The sequence below is a fragment of the Prinia subflava genome, chromosome Z (assembly GCF_021018805.1).
Source record: "Prinia subflava isolate CZ2003 ecotype Zambia chromosome Z, Cam_Psub_1.2, whole genome shotgun sequence".
NCBI lineage: Eukaryota > Metazoa > Chordata > Aves > Passeriformes > Cisticolidae > Prinia > Prinia subflava.
Window position 1 is genome coordinate 63,164,118 of NC_086283.1, and position 19,776 is coordinate 63,183,893.

At 47.6% G+C, this 19,776-nt stretch overlaps 1 protein-coding gene across 1 annotated transcript; it reads right to left on the bottom strand.

Annotated features, from left to right (window-relative positions):
• Positions 1–10,254: 10,254 nt before the first annotated feature.
• On the bottom strand, positions 10,255–19,393 carry LOC134564538 (serine/threonine-protein kinase PAK 3-like). The gene is made up of 13 exons (XM_063423433.1): positions 19,295–19,393; positions 18,618–18,655; positions 18,107–18,295; positions 17,458–17,617; positions 17,043–17,223; positions 16,055–16,118; positions 14,761–15,001; positions 13,481–13,593; positions 12,830–12,947; positions 12,075–12,174; positions 11,442–11,638; positions 10,719–10,856; positions 10,255–10,344 (listed from the first exon to the last, which is right to left on the bottom strand). Exons 1-13 carry the CDS (start codon positions 19,391–19,393, stop codon positions 10,255–10,257), a joined length of 1,728 nt encoding a protein of 575 aa, XP_063279503.1.
• Between the last annotated feature and the right edge of the window lie 383 nt (positions 19,394–19,776).

The following is a 19,776-nucleotide window of genomic DNA, read 5'->3' on the forward strand; positions in this document are numbered from 1 at the left end:
TGGCTAGCTCCAGGGAGAAGGAGGGTAGTGATAAGGTCCTTAAGATCTCCAGGCAGTGACTGCATGGCTGAGGATTGACAAAGGATTGCACAGGACCAATATGCTGGCAATTCCAGACCAACTTTATTATCCGAAGGGAACCAGGCTACACAGGCAGGGACAAAGATTTGCACAGCCTTTTTTGAACAGGGGTAGTACAGACAAGAGGATACATTCTTGAGCCAATCACATAACATAAGGGGAGGAGGAAGGGAATAACAGGCATAGGGATGAACTAATCAGGGCATTACAGGGGAGTGGCTGGGACAAGCCGGCCTATGAAACATCAAACTGGGGAGAACATTCTAGAAAGCTGGGCTTGGTTCTGGGTGAAGGACAAACACTGGGAGTGGGGTAAGGTAACTCTTTTAACTGAGTGACACCGGGACAAAACCATTAACAGGGAGGAAAGGGATAAACCATTTAAACAGATTACCACACTTTATCCTGCCATATCATGACGCACCAACGTTGGGCAACAGCATCAGCGACCCTGAGACCAGATGGACCATGGTAACACCGCTTCGGTGCCGCCTCCGGTGGAGCGGCCGTTCCGGGCCATCGCGGCCCGGGGCGGCCCCTCCCCCACCGCGCAGAGACCTCGGGAGCCACCACGCGGCCGTCCCACCACCGCCGACCAGCCCGGCGCGGGCCCGGGTCCCGGCCCGCCTCGGCGCTGCGCGGGCTGCGCAGCCCCGTCGGGCGGCGCGGCCCGGGCGGCGCGGCTCCGCCACGGCGAGGCTCCGGCGTGAGCCCCGGTGCGGCGGGACCGCTGCTGCAGCGCGTGCCCGCGGCGCGGCCCCGGCCCGGCACGGCCCCGGCGGCGGAGCGGCCCCGGCCCGGCGCGGCCCCGGCGGAGGAGCGGCCCTGGCGGCGGCACGGCCCCGGCGGAGGAGCGGCCCCAGCCCAGCGGCCGCGGCGCGGGGCAGTCCCGGCGGAGCCAACACGTGGTCCCGACCCTGCCGCAGCGCGCGCGGGCCCCAGCACTGGGAGAAGCCGCGCGGACAAGCAGCCCTGGACAGCAGCGAAAGGAACTCAGCCAGACAGCCATCAGAGAAGGAAAAAGCAGTCTTCAGTTGTGCCCAAGCCCCGCACCTTCCAAAACTCGGTTTTGTAAATTGTGTAACCTCCTTCCTTACCCTTACCCCCTCCTCCCCTCGCTGCTCCTTCTCCCTAACCCCCTTTCCCTTAACAAACCCCCGAGAGTTAACCCCTTCCTGCTAAACCCGGCACGGCACAGCTAACACCACGTGCTGCGCTGTGACCGCATGGCCACCATGGCCACGTGCTCTCAGTCCCATCTTCCGCTTTCCAAGTGCCACAAGGTAAACGCTAAGAAACCAAACCCCAAAGCTAAAGTGAATTTGTAATACCAGTTTTACAGCCTTGTATAATTGTTAATGCTACTTTGATTCCCTTCCCCTGTTTTTCTGCCCCTGTGCCTTGCTGTTCTGGCCAAACAGCAGGGTGTCCCAAACCCCTCCATTTCCTTCCCATCCCCATGAAGTAGTTTTTACGATTATGCCTTTCTAGTTTTGTGTGTGTAAATATTGCAGATTCCCCTGTTTTCTGTTTTAGAAAGCAGAGGCCTTTTCAGGTCACAAGTGTAGATCCAAGGGAAGCAGATTTTGAATTGTCTTCTTGTAAGGCGCGATTCAGTAGTGTAGACTATTGAATCTGTAACGCTTTTGGGTTTATGCTGTCCTCAGTTAGTTCTGAGGGTGATTGATAACCTAAATTAGTGTCTGAGAAAGTATTTGACGGTTTTTGTAGTATTTTTCTTTTGTTTTTCTTTTGATGACCTAAAACTGGGGGTCTTTTGTTTTAGTTGAACCAGTTGGAAAGTGAAAGGAGTGGTTTGGCTCAGATCCGTGAGTGTCGGTGACTTGCTGTTCAGGCCTTAAGGGAATTCCGTGACAGATCAATGGCAGCTTGAGTTGGTTTAAATTCCTCACTGCCCCTGCCCGGCCCCAATGGGGGAACTGCAGCAGGCCACCTGGAGAATCTGAGGCCGTGTGTGGAGCCCGGGGAACTCCACGTGTTTTCCTGTCCCTGGAATGGGAGCAGAGGTCAGCGCCTCAGCCTAAGCTGGGGGCTGTGGTGGTCTGAAAAGCCAGTTGGAAAAGACTAGACACTATTAGGCCAGTCACGCTGGAAAAGCTCAAACAAATTTGTTAACTTGTTTCAAATCTTGCAATATAAACTCACATAACCCGTCTACTGCAATTACAAGGTCAGATCAACTGTTCACCTTATAACATAATCCTTACTGCAATTGTATTTGGTTTCATGCTGCAAAAGTGTAATTACTGTTTCATTTTTTAAATTGTTAATTGTCATATGTCATATTTCTCTTCTCACATTTTAAAAAAAAAAAAGGGTGACTTGTGGAAATGCATTTTATGGAAATGGTTTGCTCTGGCTCACCCCTGGAAAATGTATGGTTTGTCCTAAGTCTGTACCCTCCCTGCAGTATCCTGTATCTGTAACCTCATTGGCTGGAGAATGTTACCGCGCCCCTTTGAACCTCTGTGATAAGAATGCTAAGGCAGAAGGCTCTGCCCCTCTTGCCCCTCTACCCCTGGAGGCGTCCGGACGCTCCTCTCTCCTCTCCCCCCCTTCCCCCTCCCCCCTTCCCCTCTCCCTCAGTGAATAAACCCTCACCTCATCAGCACCCCACCGGCATCTGAGTCTCCTTGCCTGCAAGCCCGGGAACACCACGACCCCAAAAGACCCCGGGGGTCTCCGGGGGGCACTCCCCGGGGACCCCCCATAAATTTAAACAACAACAATATCAACCTTGTTAAAATTATCCAGCCACCAGCTGCACCACAGTTGGAGAGCTTTGGTGAATGGGACTCAGTCCTAGTGCTCCTGGCAGCTCTGAATCACTGCAGTGCCTTTTCTAAAGAGTGTCAATGCTGAGAACAAAAGAACCACTGCTTTCAGATCTGAACTGGCCTCCAATAATCTCCTGAGTGAATGAACAATTCAACCTGTCCAGACATGAACCCTTTGGTAGGTATACACCTGGTAGATGACATTTTCTCACCCTGTCATGGGTGAGCACACTTTGAACACAGTTTCTGTAAATGGTCTTCCAAGCTGCAGGTGAGTTACCTCAGATATGTCCTGTGAGCCTGTGCTCATTCACTTTCCAGACAGACTGCAGGTCCTCTGTATTTGAATGTTCTTAAAAGATATTTACTAAAAATGCTGTAAAAGCTGTCTGACTCTGTGTAGCTTGGGTTATTTTATAAACCTTATATGTGATGATGGTACCACATGATTCACATCCATTCACTCTGTTTAAATGTGATTATAAAACATATCTGCATCTTTGCCCTCATGGAATTCAGTAATAAAGCTTTCACTGATCACAGTAAAAGATTTGAACAAATTACAGGGACATTATAAAATATTGAACGCAAATACTGCTAGATTGTGTTCCAGTGCAGTTTGCTATATTTTTAAAACGAATTCAACAAAATTCCTGGTTTTAATCAGCAAAAGAGAAAGAAAATTATTTTGCTGTGTTTTAGCTCTGCTTCTTTTTGCATTATTGTAGTTCTGTTAAATGTTGCTTTGACATTTGATATTTGCAGGTTTTTATCACAATATGGACACTTCTGTCATTGAAAGCTACTATGATCCCAGGTTGTTAGGGAAAAAAAAATCATGATGAGAGTTTTTAATGAAACATAACAAAGCAAACAGAATTTTAAAAAGTCAGTCAGAGAGGATTGCATTACAACAGAACTACTTTTCAATAAATATGAAAATCAACATCTGCTGTTTTCTTTAACATGTTGAAAATTTCATTTGATTTAGATCTGAGTATAAAATTACTTTTATATTACTTCAAAAGTAATTTTCAGCTTAAATGTGTCCATGTTTTGTGGCATAATTTATGACTATGTTCACAGATATGATTGTTTTTATTAAAATAATTTTTCAATTTTCTTTCTTTTATGAAAAAAGGAAAGGTTCTAAGTGAATACAGAAAGCTGTATTTCTGCTTACATCTTTTTCTCTTAACATAAACATTTACTCCATGAAGTAAATAGACACCAGACATGTGATACTTCTATAAAAGAACCAAAAATGATACAAAAAATCATATAATATAGGTTTTATGGAATCAAAATATTCAAAAATTTAATACTGGCTGAAAATCAAGTTTGCCTCAGAATCCTCATACATGATACTGAAATATATTTGCTTATTTTCCTCCTACTTCATTTCAAATCCGGAAGGTAATGGTGATGAAAAGAAACTTCTAGAGCAGATGAAAAAGACTTCCTCTCAAAGGTCTGAGAAGCACTTTAGGAGGAGATTCACACCACAGACAGGAAGCACTAAAATCCAGTGGTGGGTGAATACAGAGGAAGCAGGTGCCCACATGGTTTACTGCTACTGTAAGAAGTACCATAAAGTGCACAAAACCCTTTGTCTGGAGTTCTAGCAGCAGTCTAGATCCACTGAGAAGCATAACAATGCCATTTTTATCCTGCAGCTGTTGGTAGGTTCTCACCAACAGATGGTAGATTCTCACCAACAGATGGTAGATGGTAGATGGTAGATGGTAGATGGTAGATGGTAGATGGTAGAGATCCTTTACTACCCCAAGCATGTACAAAAAACGTTAAAGTGTACATATAGAGAGAGATATACATATGTATATATGTATGTTTGTATATATGTTATATATTTATTTGTAATAAGCACACATTATATATACAATGTATACATTATATATAATATATATAATGTATATTATACTATATATATATAATATTATATATTAGTACACATATACATTCTATGTTGAAGCTATCATGTTATTTTGAGATCATGGTGTGATGAGGGATGAATACTTCACTCTTCTGCAAATTGATTGCATCACGTTTAACAGAGTGGCTGCACTCTTTCAAATTTCAATTGGAGCCCTTTCAAATTTTTTCAGTATGTTCTTTCTCTGATCCCAAGCCAATAAAAGTCCCTGAATTTTACTGTGTGACTCCCTAATTCTTGAGTGAGACCTGTCTTTAGTTTAATTCCCTAATATTTCCTAAGACATTGAGAATGCATCTCTCTAAATTGAATATTATCTTCACCAAGTCATGTAGGTCACAACTTTTGATACATACAAGATTGCATTTGTTCCCAATTAAAGGCATAAGATGGTGGTAGTATTGGAAGGTAAAACGTATGTTAAAGTACTTTAAGTAATAAAAGATAATTGTTAGTGTCCACACAGTTTTATGTTCAGTATGTAAAGAAACAGACTAGGCTGTGAAAGTAGAAATACACTAGCACAGATCCTGTTGTCACTGCTGAGCACGTGGGTTTCATCCTGTGTGAACATGGGAATTCTTAAGGGTAGGACCTGGCAGGGCAATTATTGTCACAAATTGCTGTCACATGTGTTTATTGGGTTTTATGTTTGACTTCTGCTGTATGCAGGTTATGTTTCACTGCACTGAGTCTGGGACCTCAGTCTGCATCATAAAATATAACCAATTTACCCAGTTACATGCATGCAACTAGAAGACGCTGCTATAAACTACCACGGGCTTCATATTTCTTTACTGTGAAAGAAAGAAAATCCCAAATCTTTCACTTTCTTACAGTTTTGGCCCACTTACTACCTTGCTAAATATGCAGCTGCTGGAGTTCAAAAGTCAGAATTACAGATGTGTTTACTGATCCTTTGCATAGCATCTCTGTTTCATGTGTATTAGTCACCACTTCCTTTTGGTTTTAAATTCAGAAATATGTTCAGGGACTGAGTAAATATATCTTGACACAACCCCATTGATTGAAGATACTGTGACTAACACTTCTGCAAAATAAACATACAATGCTCAAAAAAGTAATTTGGGATTACAATTCTTGGAGGCTTTTTTATCTTCAGCATATTCCAGATATGAGCACAAACAGAGAGGTGAAGGTAGGCAGCTACTGCCCAAACACTTTTTTTTTCTGACAGCTGAACAAAAATGTCATTGGATGTGTTGGATGGCTTTTCTGAACTAAATTTGTGCTGTTATATGCAGAGCAGAAGGAGATAGATCAAAATTATACAACTGGCATATTTTTGCACACAGGAAGGTCTGAAAACAAAACTATTTAATTGTTGCTTTTTCTGTATTTAAACATTCTTCCACACTGACCATTAAGTTCCCTGTACTGAGTACTTTTTAAAACAGCCATAGTATAATTTTGTCTGTTTCTACAAGTGTATATGAATGTAATGTTTTATTTCTGTATTCAAGTTGTGACAGCCCTTGGCTTTCAATCCAATTATCTGAGTCATACTGTTACAAAACTCCAAGGGGAGAAAAATGTCAGCCCCATAAACTTAGAAATAGAACGATAGCACTCTTTTTCTTTAAAGAGCACACTTCTCTTTCAACTGTATCACTTACTTAATATTTTATAGTTTCAAAATGAAAAGAAAAAAAAGATTTTGAATTCCACTGGGTTGTTATATTTAGGAAGAGATATATGCATATAGCTTATAGCAGGTTTCCAGATATATGTGCCCTGTGTGTAAGGACTGAACAGATGAATATTCTTCATTTTACATATCCTAACCATATGGTCCCTTTATATAGAATAAGAGGAAGAAACTAAAACTTTTGCTCATGTATCATTTAGGCAAAACTGAAGAGTGTTACTGAGTATCAGCTGCTATTCAGAGGAAGTTAACAAGAGTGTCTAAGAATTATGTGACAATCCTCTTCCTGGAAGTGAGGATGGTGGCCTGGGAAATGCAAGTTTCTTTCAAGACCTTTAATCATATGAAAGGTTCAAACTTGCAACCATTCCATTCTACTTAGTCCTGAGGGTGGCAACACTGACTATCACCAAGGGATATACGAGCTCTGTGCAGTTCCAAAAACAGACTATGGGAACGGGCATGGATGTTTGGAAGAATGGGTAGTTTTCCTTTGTTTAAAATTCTACCTATTCACATGGACAAATTCACATTTGGACAGAAGTGGCCTTTTGCAAGAAAGTACCTCAAAATAAGGATATTCTGTACAAATTCGTAACTAAGTGCCTGCATATGAAGCACATTTTGAGAAAAAGGGAAGTGAAAGAAACCCAAACCAAGGCATTAATGGATTTGGATAGAAGTTGATAAAAAACAAAGAACAGAAACAAGTACAGAAACAAGCTTTCACTATACACCCTGAATTTTTTCTGCTCTGTACTAGAAAGGTTCCGAGAAGAAGAAATTCAGGGTGTATAGTGAAATCCAGTCAATGCCAGGTATTAATTTCAATAATCAAAAAGGTGTTTTGGAACATTCACACCAACAAGTGCATCCCTCTCACCTGAACTGAAAAAAACAGAAGCAGATGATTGATGTTACTAAAGCCTGATTCATGCTTTGGTCGTCTTTGTAGTTTCTTCTGACAATAATATTCTTTTTTCTTTTAATCCCTATGCTATTAAATATATTTCACAATAGGATAAGGTTAATTTTATTTTTAAAATGTGTAGGCTTGTACAGAATCATTACCACCCTGTAGTTTTAGAAGCAAGCACAACAAGGATTTCCCTGAAAGCTCCTGCACCTTTTATATCTCTTCAGAACTTCAAATTTTTTTTGGTTTTATAATTTTGTAAATGTATTGGTTTGGAATGGCCTTGTTTCTGTACTTTTAGTACACACAAAAACAGGCAGGATTTGCTGTTGGTTTGTTTCTCCTAATGTCAGCTTTTGAAGGATTTCTCCTGATATAGAGCCAGAAAATAAAAGTGGCAAAAAATGAACACTACAGACAAGAGTTCTCTGGCATAAAAAACAAGGTGTTTGGAAGAGAGAAATAACAGTTGAAAAGAGTGAGGGACTAAAAGAATAGTCTCCAAGCATATCTCCGTTACATGTCAAGTCAACTCACTTGATTAGGCAAGATGTGAATGACTGACCCTGTGGACTGCATGTGAAATGCTCTGTAACCTGTGACATTATACAATAAATAGATGGTAATTATATGGACATACATGTTCACTTAGGAACTAATAATGGAAATAAAATTTCAGTTTGCTATTCCCAGGTACTTTGTGCACTAAAAGTAATCTGTAATCATTATTTTGCTTGGTGTGTGAGGAAGCAACTAGAAGGGACTTATAGTTACACATAAGAGGTAACTAACTATTCATCTAAAAGTAGATGTAGTGGATGTTTGAGCTGGCCCAGGATGTTTAGCTCTTCATCATGGAACCAGCAGCCTGGTCAGTAGCTCTGCTCTGTGAAAAAATAAAGTCTCAGGGTTACTGTTCCCTGAGACTTTCCTCGGGGTTGCTGTTCCCTGAGGTAATAAGGCTTTCTATGAGGGTTGCTGTTCCCTGAGATTCTTCTCAGGGTTGCTGTTCCCCGAGGTAATAAGGCCTTCGAGCTTCCCTTGCTCAAAAGGTCTCACGTCAGAGCCAGAGAAGACAAGCTGAGTCCACCAGTGCATGTTTCCAAGGTTGTTTATTCTTCATTATCTCTCAGTTCTTTCTCAGCTCTGCTGGGTGTCCCTGGCAGGGTACATTATCTTAGTTCTTTCTCAGCTCTGCAAGGCATCTCCAGCAGAGCAGGACATGGGGCAGACTGGGGCAGATCAGAGGTTCCTGGACCCTTTGTGCCATTTCTCTGGTCCAACCACCTTCCACAACGTACTTTTTATTTACAGAATTTTACCAATACTTACTACCCATGTTAACATGTCATTTCTACTCTAAACCAATCCTTGTAATAACAGCTCAGCAGAAAATGGGGGATGAGAACAAGAACAAGGAGGACAGGACCACTCCCCAATTCCTCCATCTTGCCTCTTCAAACCCATACACTAAAAATCCTAGATTCTACATTTACATTCTCTGATAAACTAACTACTACTAATTTTGAATTCTCTCAGCTTGTGATTCTTCATACAATGTGGGCATTCACTCCCATGGACAGGGATCAGAAGCAGTATCCTCCTGGGCTCTGTGTGAGGCTGGCTGACACCCTTGTACAGATCTCAGATTCCCATATCTGGTCTCCAAACCCTCCAGGGTGGCCAGAGGGATGTTCTGGACTCCGACAAAAACCCACCATCATTCCAAAGTTTGGAAGCTTCGTTCCTCTGCCTCTCACTTTTAAACCACTTTTTCTCTATTCCTCATGTTGTGGTTTAACCCCAGCCTGACACTAAGCACCACACAAAGCCATTCTCACTCAATGCCCCACCAGCGGGATGGACTGGGCAGAGAATTGGAGGGGTAAAAGCTGCAAAAATCACAGGTGGAGAACAATTCAGTTGCATAGGGAATGCAGAAGCCACACACTCCCCAAAGCAAAAATCCCTGAAGAACTCCTTTGCCATTTCCCATGGGCAGGCAGGTGTTTCCCATCTCCAGGACGGCAGGACACCCTCGTGCCTCACAGTGACTTGGGAAGACAAATGCCATCACTCCAAACATCCCCACCTTCCTCCTTCTTGCACGCAGCTTGAAATACGGAGCAGGATGTCACACGGTCTGGAATATTCCTTTGCCCAGTTTGGCTCACCTGTCCTGGTTGTGTCTCCTCCCAGCCTCTCATGCAGTGTGACCCCAGAGGAGCTCAGTCTGTGCGGCTGCGTCAGTCATGGTGGGTGCTGAGCCGAGAGAAGCCAAACTGCACAAGTTTTCACTCCTTCATGTTGGCCTTAGCTCCCGTGGCAGAACTTGAGTTCCTGCTGGACACTCACCTGTCCCTGAGCCTGTGGAGAAGCCCGGCTGCCTCCCCCTCTGTCCAGAGCAACACAGGCACTCACAGCCTTTCCTAAGGACTGCAACACAACCACGGCCACAGCAGCGTTCCCAGCAGTGACAACACTGCTCTCCTGCCCTACTCTGCTCCTCTATTCACAGCTGCAAGCCTGTTCCTCCACAAGAGCCTGTGGCCAGGAGGCAGTGAAGGAAGACCTTTGCCCACTTCCAAAATGTGCCACAAACCCTATCCATGGGTCTTCCCAGGCTTAAGAAACACCTGACCCACCATTCAAAATCAAACTTGGAGCTTATTCACATGGTGAGAATAAAGGCAAGCTTCAAACACAGTGAAGGTTTATAGTGTTTATTTTGACTATTAATCTAAAGAAACTACAAACTACATACAACAAACTCCAAACTACAAACTACAAACTCCAAACTCTAAACTACAAAGAACAACAACGGCCTCTTCCAGGGCTAGTATCTCCTGTTGGCCGTGAACTGCTGTGCTGCCATGATGAGAGGCGTCAGGCTGGAGGTCGGCTTGGCTGAGGTTACAAACGGATGCTGCCCAAAGACAAAAAGAAGAAATGAACTTCTACTTTCCTCACAGGCTAAACAGCCTTTTTCTGGCTACCAGCAAGGTGCAGAAATGAGGGCACTCCATGCAGCTCTGTCTCCTTGCTACGTGAGGCAAAGATGGCTCACAACCCCACCAATCCATTAATCCAGATGTCTTCAGTTTAAGGAGATTTTGTCCAAGTGACCTTAAAAAGCTCCTCCCAACCCATCCCAGGCCAGGATTCTCCTCCGTTTTCCTTGGAAAACTCCCTAGACTGGAGATTCTTAGGAGCAGGGCCCACCTGACCCCTTGCCCTGGAACAGACAAGGAGCCCCTGGCAGTGGGCAGCAGGCACACCCTGCAGCCGCTTGGCCTTTACCTGCAGAAGCTCCTGGGCAGACCAGCGCCTGTCCTCGTCTGTCTCCAGGCAGCAGTGCAGGAAGTCTCGCAGCCAAGCGGACTGCTGCCTGGGCTTCTGCAGCCTCGGCCTGCCCCCGCTGCTTATCAGCTGTCGGACCTAGAGAGGAAGGAAACGCCACGCTGCACCTGTCTCCTCTGCACCCAACCTGCTCACACACACCCACTGGACAAGCTCCACGCTCCAGTGGCGCCTTCGTCCCTGCCAGAGGGTGGGAGATGCCTTTCCTCCCCCAACTAAAAGAACACAAACCCCGAGGCAGCCACAGGCAGTCCAAAGTGTGCAGGCTCTTGCTTTGACCCCTGATTTCACTGCCTGATGAAATTAGGAGCGCACCTCCATCAGCAAAAGCACACTTTGCTTCTTTGTGGACTGACACCAGCACCACAGGCACTTTGGAAGAGGGACTTTAGTCTAACTCTCCTGTTCCCAAGGGTTATTCCATAAAATGCAGCTTAGCACTGCCCCCTGCTCCCTTCAGAACAGCTCCCATCTAGGAAAAGGCATCATGATTTTTTTGTGTTGTTTATGATGAAGTGGCAAGGGAATAATCTGGACAAGAAGCACGAGAGGCTCTGCAGTCTGGCACCTATTGTCTTCAGGCATTAACAAGCTTCCCGGGCAGAAGAATGGGGGCAGATTTTGTCAGTGCCTGCAGTACTGGTGAGAGGAGTTGCAGCGTACCGTGCGGGCGGTTTTCATCAGGTGAGGAGGCGCTCCTTCCACCATCTCGATCCCCACAATGCCAAGGGACCAGATGTCCACTTTGGGGCCATAGGGCTTCCTGGTGAAAATTTCTGGCGCCATCCAGTAAATAGTCCCGACAGCTGATCTCCGTTTGCTCTGCTCAGCAGTGAGCTGAGCAGCGAGGCCAAAATCAGCTGTGGAGAAAAAACCACTCTGATCAAGCCTGCTGGAATTAGGAAAGCAAACAATAGATTCCCCACTCTACCAATGTCCAAGAAGGCAGTGTGGAATCCAGCTGCAAAGGGGGCCATGCTGGCGTTCCTCACGCCTGCAGCCGAGGAATTACAGAACTGGTCGCTTGCCAAAAGCCCCCACTTCCAGATTGTGTCTTTTAGTGCCCTGAAGCTTTAGACTGCAAGTGCCTTGCTTGGGCAGGGACACACACAACCCAACTTGGCCACTGCCAAGACCTTCTTCCCAGCCACACCTCCCTGCACCGTGGGGATGTGCTCTGCGCTTGCAGCAGGGCAGCCTGCACTGCCACAGGCACCCCTCAGGGGAACTGGCAGCCACCCAAAGGCAGCCCCACACCGCAGCCCACCACGGCTGAGCCTGGCCAGCAACACCCACCCAACTTGACAGATCCGTCCAAGCCCAGGAGAATGTTGTGGCTTTTGATGTCTCGGTGGATCACTTGATGGCAGTGAAGGAAATCCAGGCCTTGCAGGCACTGAGAGAGGAAAAAAGAAACATCAGCCCAACAGTTCCTCATCTGATTTCATCCCACAGGCAGGGAAGGGGCACATCTGCGAGACTGACTTGCTGGGGGATGGGGAGCCATGGCAGGACAGGCTGCTGGCAAGGGCAAGAGCCATGAGGACAGCAGTGCCTTTCTAAGCAAGGGTGCATTCCCTTTTGAAAGAGAAAGGGCAAATGTTCCTCTGGCCAGTGCCCTGCAAACACAGACTGAAGGAGCACTGCTGCAGTGGATGTGCTCTCTCCAGCCAGATGACAGCGGATGCTTTTACTAGCACCACTCTGGGTGCAAGGCTCTCCTTCGAGGCTGAGCTCTGTGAGAGTTCTGTGAGTATCTCCTGGTCTTTTTCACTGGTTTCAGACTCTGCCACCAGCACGTTTGCCCTTACTGGGAAGGAATATACTACACACAGGCTCCAGGCAAGTGTTTAGAGAGGCAAACACAAACAAACACACTAGAAGAAGGGCAGGCACACTGACAGGCACCTGAGACGTTCTTGCTACTGCCAGCCATAAGAGGAAGGCAGAAAGGAAGCCTGGAAGATCAAATCCCTCCTCTCCTTGCTACCTATTGGGAATCCTGCTTGGTATCCTGCCCAAGCCACGGGAAGCAAAAGCACATCCCTTACCTCTCGAGAGACAGCTGCTATCTCTCCTTCTTCCATCTGAGTCTCCCTGATGACATCCTGTAAAGAACCTCCGTCCATGTACTCCATCACCAGCCAGAGTTCTTGGTTCACCAGGTAGCTGAAAGGAGGAAACAACAGCCTGGAGATGAATGTGCACACCTACAGGACCTGATGGATTCTTGTTTCTGTGACTATCTCAGAGCCAGACAGGAGGAAGTGAATAGTCACTCACTAGGCTCTACAGGGCTTGAACTCTGTGCAGTCTAAAAGACTGCAGGGTATCCACACCAATGCATAACTCTGGGAACAGGCCAAGGGAAATGGGGTCTGCAGTGCTTTGTCAGCACTTAAGAGCCATGGGAAAAAAATCAAACCCTAAATCCAACAAAACAATGTGCCGAGAGGGCAGGGACTTTGAGGCTGTTGGCTCAGAAAGATAGGGCCAAGTCAGGCCTTTGAAAGCACACTTAAACTAGGTGTGGCCAGGAAAGATTAATGCAGCCCCAATGCAATCTCCTCCCAAGATGCTGTAGATCAGCCCAGAAAAAGGAATTAACAGCTCCATCCTCTGCCAGCGACCAAAGGAGTGCTTGAACCTGTGGTCTGCAGCATGTGAACGACCCTGCTCAGAAGAACAGCAGAACCACTCACCTGTCTACATAGCTCACAAGGTTGGCGTTCTTCTTGTCGCGTATGACCTGGATTTCATTCACGCACAGTTCACTGCTGCTCTCTTGCAGGAGACTGATTTTCTTTATGGCCACCTAAAACAACGTGGACAACCATGAACCAAAGAAGTCTGTGACACGAGACCGCAAGGGGAAGATGGAGACAGTGATTTTAGGATGACAGAGCTGGGCTGGGACAAACTGCCTGGTGACTGGACATCAGGGGAAATCAAAGCTGAGCTTGCAAGAGCCTCTTACACCTCTTGCTTGGGTGCCAGTCCCAAGACACAGAGCCAAAGATCCTTTCTCTGGTAAACCTTGGAGAAACACAGTCTAAACTGTCCACCTCAAAGCTCTAACAATCCTACTGGCTGTGCCTACTGTCTTCCCCAGGGCCTTGTTTCATCATGCCCATTTTCCTTCAAACACCTCTTGCAAGCAAGAAGCTCTTTTGTGCCAGTGAAAATGGAGCAAAACTGCTGGGAAACCTTTGGCAATGTTAGGGGGTTTGATCATTACTCCAGCAGCTGCTGGCATTCACCATTGTACAACAACAACAAAGCAGATGTAGTGACATGAAGGATAAAATGCTGTCCTAAAAACATTCTGAGGGTTACCCCTACAAGTACGTACTTTCAAGAAAAAATGCTGTGATAAAAACGTCATTAAGGGCACCTCCAAAAAAGACAATCCCTGCACTTCCTCACTTCAGGAACTTTCATTTCCCTCCACTAAAACACTTTGCTTCACACCACTGACACTTGCAATGACTGCCTGACTGTAAAAAGAAATAAGCCACACCTTGATCCTCTAGCGATACACCCTGGGCCCTGAGCAGGCCTTAGGCCCTTGAGAGACTCCTTGCACATCTCTCTCTCACAGCACACTTCCAAAAGGCAGCACTGCAGGTGGCTAGAGAACTACCCCCACAATTCCCACGTATTTGCCAACAGCCAGAAAGGAGAATTCAGGAACCCTGAGCTGCAGCCCCAGGAGCAGTGCCATGCAGTAAGACACCACCTGGGCACTAAGACCCAGCTAGCGTCTCCTCCTCTGAAAGACACCGCTGGGCCTCCTGGCATTCCTTGGGCCAGCTGAGAAGGACACAATCTGTCCCCACTGTATTTGGCAGGCAGACACTGCTCTGCACTTCATTTGCCTTTGCAGCAAAGCTCTACCGGCGACCCAAAGCTCAGCCACAGCTCACAGCAGAGGGGAGGGCACTCGAGAGCTGCAGAAGCTGCGGCGTTGCTTGACGCTTACCTCTTCTCCTGTGGCAGTCTCCACTGCCATGCACACGGTGCCGAAACCCCTGGAAACAAAACAGCAGCAGAGAAAGGAGAAGTCCTTTAGTCCCTGCAAGTGCAAGTCACCGCGCTCCAAGGGGAAAAACCGTCCTAGGGCAAACAGCAAATGGAACACGACAGATACTGCTCTGCGTCCTTTCTCCCTTTTCTCTTTCTGTATCTCTGCATGTGCATTTTTCCAGGTACACACATGCCACCTGCACCTTCTCACACCTCTTCTTCAAGTCCTTCTGCCAAACTCAGGCTCTGCCACACAGGCCATCTGAGAAGCCACAAGCCATGGGACACCCATTGGAGGAAAGCCTCTAGACACAGATCCTTTCTCCAAGGAGCTGGCAAGGAAAGTAGTCTCCCGCCACAGCTGCCGCCACAGCCAGAGCAGGCAAAGGCTTCCACTGGTGCACACACAAATGGAGAGGGACTCAAAACAGAGGATCCTTAGACAGCTGCCTTCTGGGTCCAGAGCCATCGGCAGCTGCTTCTCTTTGGTGCTGCAGACACAGGAAGGACTCCACTTTTCCAGTGAGTTCTTGTACACTTGTCTCCTCACAGAGGAAATGTTGCAAATCAATCCCATTTACAGGCAGCAGAGCTGTCTTTCAAAAGGGAATGGCTGGCTGGATTCTTTGCAGGAAAGGCCTAAACCCCACAGGATCCACGAGCGGCTTTGCCATAGGCAGATGATGCCTTTTCCTCTAGAGTGCATTGGCACTGAGCATTCCCCTGAAGCTTTGGCTTTTGCTTCCTCAGCTACAAAATACAGCTGCTTCTTTCATTTCTGCTTGTGTCTTCTCCACTAGATGGTGGTCATCCTGACCACTGAACCTTGTTTCCCACAAAATACTGGAAAGAAATGGTACTGGGAGCTGTTCCCTGACAGCTCTCAGGTGCTAACTTGGCCTTTGAGGCCATGAACTCTTTCCTCCTTTCATTCCCACATATTCTCTATTCTTCTGAGACACACAAAAATGGTTTCTCTTCAGAAAAGCGGCAAACAGGTGCAACACTCTCGAGGGACAGGAGATCTGCCACTGCTGCTGTTTGCTGCAGAAAAGACATTGCCAGCATCCTGGGGTCTTTGCCGTGCCTTCTGACCACAGCTATGAATGCTGACCGGTACAGAGAGATGGCAGCATCTCAACGCAGTGTCTGAACGGCTTTGGAGCTTGCCTGACGTTGCTCTGGGGAGATGGGACACCAGCAAAATACCCAGTCCCTCCCTTGGAAGAAGGAACTGTGGCTGCACTCACCCTTTGCCAAGAGTTTCCAGTTCTGTGTATTTAGCCTCGGCATCTCCCTCGCTCACCAGCATCCCTGTAAAAATCCAAAGGGAAGATGCTCACTTCCAAACAGAGATCCCACCCTGCAGCAGATCAGAAAGGCAGCCCCCCTCAATGGGCCCTGTCAACTCAGTCACTCGCGGAACAGCAACACCACCACAAAAACACAGCAGCAAGGCAAGCAGCTCTGCAGCACAGACACCCTGCACAACACTGAACAGTCTAAACTAAAATCTAAGCATATGGACCAGCAGTCAGAGGAGACAGAGACCAGAAAACTGTAACTGAGTGAAGTGATTGTTGTCTGCAAACATGAAGGGTAGCAGGAAACACAAAACTTTTCTGTTCTTGGCAATGAACACTCTGTGAAGTTCAACAAAAGCGATAATCCTTGCAAACATCAAAGGCATCTTGGTTCTGCAATCAATTTTCATCAGCAGCTGCCCTTTCCAGAACAGGAAGAAGATTGCAAGGTGCTTCCAGCAAAGGCCTGATCTCCACCTTGAAGCAGGACTTTGCCTAAACAATGCCCTTCTGCCTTTCAAGAGCAGCAGCTCATGTTATAACCTACTGTGATGGGCCTTAGGAATGAGGTCCCTCAGCCTTTAGGACAGGCTAAGTTCTGAAGATGACCTTGGCCATGCCCCACAGGAGCTGGGCCCTGAGAGCTCCTTGAGGCCTACTCATTCTCCAGGTCACAGCCTCCTGCTCAGCCAGAAACAATCTCTGGTTTGCCCCTTGCCTTTTGTACGGGCAAGCTCAGCCAAAGCCAAGCTGCCCTCGGAGGCACGAGCAGCACCCCGGTGCCCCCTCACCACCTCAGAGCACAACAACAGGTCCTGCATGCAGGCCTCAGCACCTGACACTCAGCTGAGGAGGAGCAGCAGGCGGACACCTCATGCTGGCACACGCACACACGAGGCACTGCTCCAGCAGACAGGGATCACACAGGACATACTCAGCGTGGCCAGCCACTCGTCCTCTGTCCTCTCTTGCAGCTGCTCTCTGCTGCCACAGGAGCTGCTCGTGCTCCAGGTGCACGAGCTGCTCGTGCTTGAGTTTGCAGCTTGGCGACTGGAGCCTTCTTCAGAGCCTGCAGCTGCAGCTCGCGCAGGTGCCAGGACAGAGGAGGTGGAGCTCTGCGACAAGAAATGAATTTGGGTCACAAATGTGCCTGCCAGAGATGCCACCCCAATCCCATTCCAGATGCAAGCCCCTAGGAAGAAGCTGCCACCCACATCCAGGGCTCTTCACCACCCGGCTTTTGCTGCCCACTTCTCCAGCCCAAGGCAGAAAAGGCTGAATCCAAAGGCTGCTTTTCCAAGGCAGAAAAACTGACACCAAAGACACTGCTAACCAAAGCCAGCACTTACTGATGTTGGCTGCTCAGGCTCTGGGCTGACAGCAGGGGCAGGTTCATTGGCACCTTCCTCCTCCTCAGCCTCTTCCTTGGATGCAGAGGCAGCCAGAGCAGGTGCTGACACTGCCCTTATGCTCTGGAGACAGACAGCAGCATGAGGGACAGCAAAGGAGCTGTCATTCACAACCTTATGGACATGAACCTACAGGCTCCACTGCATCTCAGCTACTCCTTTAGCTACTGACAGCTGCACCGTGGAGAGGCCACATCCCTCCTGGAGACAGTGTCTCCCCCATATCCTGCAAGGCTGTGAACTGCATCTTTGCACTGCTCTCTTCCCTGAGGACAGAGAACCTGCACAGCCACTGGGCACAATGGGCCCCACTTGTACCGCAGGAGCATCCAAAAACATCGTGATGCTACCTCTTGTCTCTTGCTGAGACAAATTCATGGCCCCTGTCAGAAAATAGTGGGAAACTGCCACCTAAACATCCAAGTTCCACACTGCTTTACCAGGCCTCAATGGCTAAAGGAAGCGCTGTGGAAGGGCTGGAAAGATTCAAGCCCTCAGCATTTCAGCCACACACAGGAGGTGCTGACCAATTAGAAATTTGCAGGTCTGCTTTGCTCCAGCCAAAGGGCTATGCACAGCTGCCACTTACTGATGCTGGATGCTCAGGCCCTGCAGCGGCAGCAGGCGCAGCTTGGCGGGCATCTTCCTCCCCTTTGGCCTCTCCTTCAGGAAGACACGCCGCCAGAGAAGGCTCAGAGGTTGGTTCTGAGCTCTGCAGACAGACCGCAGCGTGAGGGACAGGCAACCTTCTTTAGACTCAGCTCTCGACCCAGAGGCACTAAGGGAAATGGGATTCTAAGTAGTTCAAACTCCACTAAAATGGGCCAATTAGATGGGACTGCACTCCCTTGTACAGGAGAAATTACACCACGGCTTAAAGCACCAAGCAACCCCACTTTCATTGCATTGAAAGCTCTGAAATGGAACTGGAGCAAACAGCCAGGGATCCTTCTCCTGCTGCCTCTGCTGCTGCTGCAAAGAGCCTGGACTGGACTTTCATTCATCCTACCAGGCTGGCACCGCACTGCAACAGGCCCAGCTCACAGCTTGCTCCACAGCTGTCAAGCTCCACTAACATCAAAGGCTGCTTTCCCACTCACCCAAGGACTGGATTCTCTCCAGGCACGGGCAATGTGGCCTGCAACACACAAGGGAAAAAAACGGCATGCTGTAAGAAAACTGCCTGTGCTGAGCAAGCCCACCAAAAGGTCAACCCACAGACAGAGCATTCTGCTTTCACTACATCCCTCCAGCAGCAACCCTTGTGTCATCACACAGCAAGCAAGACAACAGCACAAAATACTGCCTTGTGCCCACCTTTTGTCCTCTTTGGCCCCTCAACCCATAGAAACTTGACCCATAAAGTCCAAGTGGTTCTCTAATAGTCATTGCTCCTGCCCCACCCCACCCAGCAGGAGCTACAGCTCGTCTCTTGCCCATACTTCACTTTTCTGAAGAGATTGCATGCAGCAATTGCCATGAGCTTACTCAAAACTGTTCCCCAGAAAAGCTTCACCCAAGTCCCCCTTAGCTATAGTGGCAGTTCTATTGTGACACAGCACACAAACACAGCTCCTGGGTTTGGGAGCATACAAGAACTCTGTTGAAGTGTCTATCTCAGAGGTCTTTTCCCAGCTGATTCTGGGATTTCCTCACAGAGGGAATGGATCTTTCAGCAGACAGGAAATGTCAAGTTCCACAGTCCTGTCCTGGGATGAGGGAATGCAGACAAGAAGATGCTTCTCCTCAGTCCTGGAGAGCAGCGCACAACTTTTACAAGGACTCCTGACAAGCTCTCCCAGTCTTCCCATCCTGGAAGTTGTCTTGCTTGAGACACCAAACTGAGGAGATTCCAGACTCCACTGCCACAGGCCATGCCGAGGTGGGAGCGGAACCCCTGCAGGCTTCACTACAAATGCTGCCCATGCTGTGCCGGCTAGAGACACCCCCTTCTGAGCTGGAACTGTTGACAGCAGCTTTACCCAGCTAAAGGCTTCTCCATGGCATTTTGGTTTCTATATGCTGCACCCAACAAACTTGTCTACTTACGGGCCAGGTGGGTGAAAAAGTACCCAGAATAAGCCACGGAAAAAGCTGTGAAAACTGCACCATACACTCTCTCCATGGCTTGAGCAGCACTGCTCAATCTCTACCAGACAAGACCTGTGTGGACAAACAAAACCACTCAGAGTCCTGTCAGGGTGCAGCCCGCGGGCAGAGACCTCGTCGATCAGCAGGTTCCGCCTGCAGTGAGCACGC

Excerpts from the sequence above, each read along its gene's own strand:
- LOC134564538 (XM_063423433.1), bottom strand. The coding sequence starts at position 19,393 with ATGGCCTGTGGCAGTGGAGTCTGGAATCTCCTCAGTTTGGTGTCTCAA. Across the intron at positions 16,119-17,042 it reads CGAGTGGCTGGCCACGCTGA|GGATGCTGGTGAGCGAGGGA; the intron begins GTATGTCCTGTG and ends GGATTTTTACAG. Across the intron at positions 12,948-13,480 it reads CTTGTGAGCTATGTAGACAG|CTACCTGGTGAACCAAGAAC; the intron begins GTGAGTGGTTCT and ends TCCTCCTTTCAG.